The sequence below is a fragment of the Onychostoma macrolepis genome, chromosome 16 (assembly GCF_012432095.1).
Source record: "Onychostoma macrolepis isolate SWU-2019 chromosome 16, ASM1243209v1, whole genome shotgun sequence".
In the NCBI taxonomy this organism is placed as follows: domain Eukaryota; kingdom Metazoa; phylum Chordata; class Actinopteri; order Cypriniformes; family Cyprinidae; genus Onychostoma; species Onychostoma macrolepis.
In genome coordinates this window covers 34130191-34135982 of record NC_081170.1, presented here as the reverse complement: position 1 = coordinate 34135982, position 5792 = coordinate 34130191, and the positions used below count along the sequence as shown (strand labels likewise).

Here is a 5792-nt window from a genome sequence, read left to right as displayed (position 1 = left end):
TTTTAAAATCTCATTCAGACCAATAATCAGAATTCCATGTTGTGCATTGCAAACGCAATCTTATTTCTGCTTATTCAATCTTTATAATACCAAATTGTCTACAATTGAGCACACTTCAGTTGCATGCTGTGAAATGAGGAATATTGGAAACTCGACTGCAAAGTTTGCATTCCAGTGAAGCAAACTGATCTGTGCTTCTCAGTCCTATTAAATCCTCGAGTCTGTTCAGCCAAATTGCCCATAGTAATGAAAGAAGCTGTATTGATTAAAAGACATTTGTTGAAGGAGATATACCCCTTCACCAGCTGCACCCATCTCTCCAGCCCTCCCTCCCTCCCTCGCTCTCGTCTGCGTCTCGCTTTCCCTCAAACTCTCGCTTTCCTCTTCCCTCTCCTCTCAAGTTTCTTTGTCAAGTCTAAACATATATGCCATGGCCCCGCCTGCTTCCTTCCACAGCTCTATTAATCAAGAGCAGGTTAACACTCTGTTAACAGGGGGTGAACGCGGGGTCAGGATAAGCCGGCGGAGCAGCTGTGACCGGAGAGCAGGAACACAGTGGGTTTTACTTCAGCAGGAGCTGTCGAATTCCCTGCTTGGATGTTACAGCAAACAGCGTCCCACTATCAGAGGTGCTTCTGCAAACACCTTTCATCTAGAAATTCCGGAAACAAACTTCGCTCTCGCCCACAAAACAAGCGTTTTCTTTGTTTTCGGGCTGCATGTGCTTTCAACTCTCACCACGGTTTGCTGTAAAGCAAATGTCGACTGAACTAAAAGATGGCTTTTCAAAGCTGTGGACACTGCCCAGAAACAATAAATTAAGAGTTCAATTAATAGACAGAGACTGAACCGCAAACAAATATGACACTTACGCTTGTTTTGTAAATCAGGACACATCATGTACATTCACAAGCTTTTAGTCTCTTTGTCGTGTTTCGCGATTTTGAGGTTGCTTTGCTCACCTCAGCATACTGCATTGACGTTAGGCACTTTGAATGCATTCACATGTACAAATATAGACAGCACTATCACATCATTTGATAGTCTGGGTAGTATAAAAATACAATCTTAAAATCTTTGGTTTGTACAAACTGTAATTGTTGGTTTTTGACTTCTTCTCCTCATTCAGAGAATCTTTGTAAAAGGTTCTTATCAATACATCGGTTTCCATTTGGACTAAAGGGTGCAACTGCAGCTTTCCAAAACCTCGCACTTCCCTTCTCATGCATCTAACGACTGGGACTCAACGTGTCAACCAGTCAGAAACGCACTTGAGAACTGTTAGCAAGTGTAAAACCTCAAGATCGGCCGAGAATTAGGCAAGGCAGAGCAGAAGTTGCCCTCCAAACTCATTTGAGATAACAGACAAACCCCATTCATTTCACTCAAGCATCGATGCACATTGGGGAAGTGGACGGTAACACTCAGGGTCAATTGCAAAACAAATTCAAAGACGCAATGATTCAGCTCATCTTTTTGGCGTTCAGTTGCACGGCAGCCATGTGGAGTAGGTTTGCTGATGGCAGGTAAAGACTGGCTGGACTTGGGCAATGTAATAATTGCTAAAGTTACCATCTGCAACATAAGGGGCAGGCTGGTAATAGCAAGTGACGTTGGCCACGTTGGGTATGACGTTCTGCTCGGCCAACACGCGCACCGCCAGCATGGCGATCAGTCCAAGGGTCTGCCGCCGCTCGTGTCCCATCAGACACACCGTGCTCTCGTTCACTACCCCGTGCAGCGTCGTCAGATAATCGTACTTGCGGTCCTCCAAGCCCACAAAGTGGTTCTGGAGGTAAGACTCCAGCTTGCGCTGCTGTTCGCTGATGTCCGAGAAGTCGATGAAGAAGCGGGAGCACATGTAGCGCTGGAGAGACTTCATCTCCGACTCGGAGGCGGCTCGGAAACCCCTGACCAGAAGATGGCAGTACTTCAGGAGGCCGCCTCCTCGGATCTCCTCGGGGTTCCTCGTGCAGATCACCTTGTTGCGCAAGTGGTCCAGCGCCGTGGCGAAGTCTCCATACACGCTCTCACCGATGATGGTGGGGTGAAACGTTTTGGCCATGGGGTTCTCTGAGCACTCGTAGAAAAGCAGCAGAGAGTCGAGCTTAATCTGGAAAGAATCGACACTAAACTCAAACTGCCGGCGCAAGGAGTCCACGAACTTGAGCTCCACGTTTTTGCCCCGGTTGTTGGAGAGAGAGATGAGACTCCAGCGGTCCGAATCATTGCACACTTTCACCATCTTCTGCACATATGCTTCCTGCAAAATAACACAAGGAATTGTTTCAGCGTTTCATGCATTAAGATACGTTCAAACGCACATCCGTTTGCCATATCAGTTCTCATTACCTGTCGCAGGAGATCTAAGAGGCTGAGAACGCTCGATCGGCTTTAACCTGCTTTAGCGCAATCCTCTTACTGACAGAAAACCAACATTTCACCAGCCTATCAGTAAACTACTCTAATTGCATTTCTACTGAATGTCACTGGAGACTACAGGGATCCATGCAGATGATCTTAAATAACGTACTGAATGGAAAATCACAATGCAATATGAAATCAAGCAGTGACAGCAGTGTCCTTCAGTGTGACACTGAAGTTTAAGAATCTTAAACACCACTTTCTTATGAATTATTGTTAAAGATTCAGTTTGAGGTTTTTCAAAGGTCTACTGATAAATAATAATAAATGGCGGCCCCTCAAAGCTAAACTAGAGTCACTGTTTACTGCACTGTTTGCAGGAATACAAACCATTAGTTGTGAAATGAGCATGAAATATTAAATTTTACAATTAGATGTAAAATTATCGCCCAAAAGATGCAAATTATTTTGACTATTTTGATGGCAAAACTACTTTGCAGAAATATAAAATAAATATAAATTTTTATAACACATGCTAGTGTTGCAGCGATTCTTTATTCATAACTGTACAAGAAGAACATAACCAGATTCTGTACACAAAAATAACAATAATAAAAAATAAAAAAAACATTTTGCATTGAGTTCTTATGAGATTTTGGATATTTGTAGGCTACTTTTAAAAACAATTTGCAGAACTGTGCAAATAAACTGTAAATGTGATTAAAGAAATGGCGACCAGGTAAAACACCTAAAATATAAACTTTCCCTTTTACAAATAAGTAAATTTGAACTTGTAAAGTCCACTGCCCTCATGTATCTGAGCACTCACCTTCAAGGTCAGCGGTGTGATTTTCTCTTTATTGACCCCATCAGGTAAGAAGTCCAGCAGACAGTCCAGCACTATGTTCTTGACGATCTGAAACTCCGTCTCTCCCTTCAGGTCCACGCAGAAGATGAGGTCCAGGTCCTTATAGCCGAGCCCGCTGTCCTCATGCAGGACGTGGCTGGCGGCGGATCCGTTCAGACGCACATCCCGCACATGGATGCGCTGCTCCCGCATGCGGCTCCGCACCGCCGTCACGATCCGCCGCGGCTTCATCTGCAGCGTGGGGAAGTTTCCTCGGCCGTGGATCGGGATGCTCTCGGTCAGGATGAGGTCCAGCCGCTGGACCTGCTCCCAGCTCAACACGCTGAAGTTCGTGCTGTCCTCTTCAGCCATGGTCGCGTCTGCTGGAGGAGTCGAGGAGCGATCTACTGCCTGGAGATGTTAGGAGGAGAGCTGAGGAGACGCATAATGCGCTTGACGCGAGACGCTGCGGAGGTCTGTCCTTCTTCTGGGTGCTGCTGTGGAGAGGGTCATCCGCGCACGCAGTGCTGGAGAGTGGAGAGTGGAGAATGACAACAGTCTGGCAGCGCTGGAGCTTTCTGTGCGCCTCAAGTCACGCCTATCGCCTCACCACACACACGCACGCACACACACACACACACACACACCAGCAACCCAATGAAAACACACGACTCATCTCTCCACAGCTGTGCGCTCAAACTCACATTTAGTCACTTAGCACACAGATACATGAAGATACCTTACACTCAGATAACTTACACTTTACGGCGTCCTTGTTACAGTGTAATAATACATACTGAGTAATATTAATTAACTACATGTAATTACTAGGCTTTCCTGTAGCTCAAATAGTAGAGCATGGCGCTAGCAACGTCAAGATCATGGGTTCGATTCCCAGGGAAAGCAAGAGCTGATAAAATGTAGAAACTGTAACTTGAATGCAATGTAAGTCGCTTTGGATAAAAGCGTCTGCTAAATGCATAAATGTAATTACTATATGGGTTAGGATTAGGGTTTGGCTTAGTATTACTTGCATGCATTTATGCTTTATTTATTGTTATTAAAATAGTAAGTACCCTACATGTAAGGTGTAACAAGGACGCACATTTATAATAAAGTTGCAATATAGCCTATCTAAAATATATTTAAATGTAATACTGAAAAACTCACCACAGTTAAATTTGTAATCGAGTACTTTACACGTGCTTATAGTTAGTAAGTTAGTCAACACATCAAAATAAGTACTTCTTCAAAGTAGACAAAATCATTAAAAAACATTAAAACAATGATTTAAAATGTACTTTAGAGTAGAACTTTTAATTTGACATTATTACAGTGTACTTTTTAAAAGTGCACTTAAGAAACATGAATTTGTCCCTCTTTAAGTGCTCTTAAATGGCTTTTTCGTTAATATTACACTATCTGCAAGCACAGTTTTTTTTAAACATACTTTTAAGATTAGAAATAAATTACAAATGCACATTCAACACAAGATTTTTTACAACATTTACATTTAGTCATTTTGCAGATGCTTTTATCCAAAGCGACTTACAATTGGGGAATACATAAAGCAATTCATCTTGAAGAGGCAATCCGACAAACGAAGTGCTTGTAACACCAAGTCTCAGGCGTTGTTTAAATAAGTACAAGCTAGCAAGGGAAGGAATAAATAAGGAGAAAGAGTTGGGGGTTTTTTACAAGGTGGTAGATGATAGACAGACAGACAGACAGACAGATAGATAGACAGACAGACAGACAGACAGACAGACAGACAGACAGACAGACAGACAGACAGACAGACAGACAGACAGACAGACAGACAGACAGACAGATAGACAGACAGACAGATAGATAGATAGATAGATAGATAGACAGATGATAGATAGATAGATAGATAGATAGATAGATAGATAGATAGATAGATAAACAGACAGACAGACAGACAGACAGATAAGATAGATAGATAGACGATAGACAGATAGATAGATAGATAGATAGATAGATAGATAGATAGACAGATAGATAGATAGATAGATAGACAGATAGATAGATAGATAGATAGATAGATAGATAGATAGATAGATAGATAGATAGATAGATAGATAGATAGATAGATAGATAGATGATAGACAGACAGACAGACAGACAGACAGACAGACAGATAAGATAGATAGATAGATAGATAGATAGATAGATAGACAGATAGATAGATAGATAGATAGATAGATAGATAGATAGATAGATAGATAGATAGATAGATAGATAGATAGATAGATAGATAGATAGATAGATAGATAGATAGATAGATAGATAGATAGATAGATAGATAGATAGATGTAAATGAAGGGTGAGTGTCAGGAAGTTTGGTGTCTTTTATTGCCCTCTAGGGACGTGATGGAAAAGCACCTTGAACAACAAATGACTCCATCTGGTTTGTTGCACATCTGTAGACACCTCTACTTCCATTAGTTAGCACAATTAGACTTTCGAGAGTCAGTTTCACTTTGATCTACACTCCTAAAAATAAAGCTCCCAAAAGGATGTTTTTTGCAGTGACGCCAAAAACCCTTTCAGCGAACAG

The 5792-nt window shown here is 42.0% G+C and overlaps 1 protein-coding gene across 1 annotated transcript; it reads right to left on the bottom strand.

Moving 5' to 3' along the window:
• Nucleotides 1–348: 348 nt before the first annotated feature.
• On the bottom strand, nucleotides 349–4555 carry tent5aa (terminal nucleotidyltransferase 5Aa). Its single transcript, XM_058745884.1, has 2 exons — nucleotides 3194–4555; nucleotides 349–2263 (listed from the first exon to the last, which is right to left on the bottom strand). Exons 1-2 carry the CDS (start codon nucleotides 3581–3583, stop codon nucleotides 1484–1486), a joined length of 1170 nt encoding a protein of 389 aa, XP_058601867.1. The 5' UTR covers nucleotides 3584–4555; the 3' UTR covers nucleotides 349–1483.
• Nucleotides 4556–5792: the final 1237 nt, after the last annotated feature.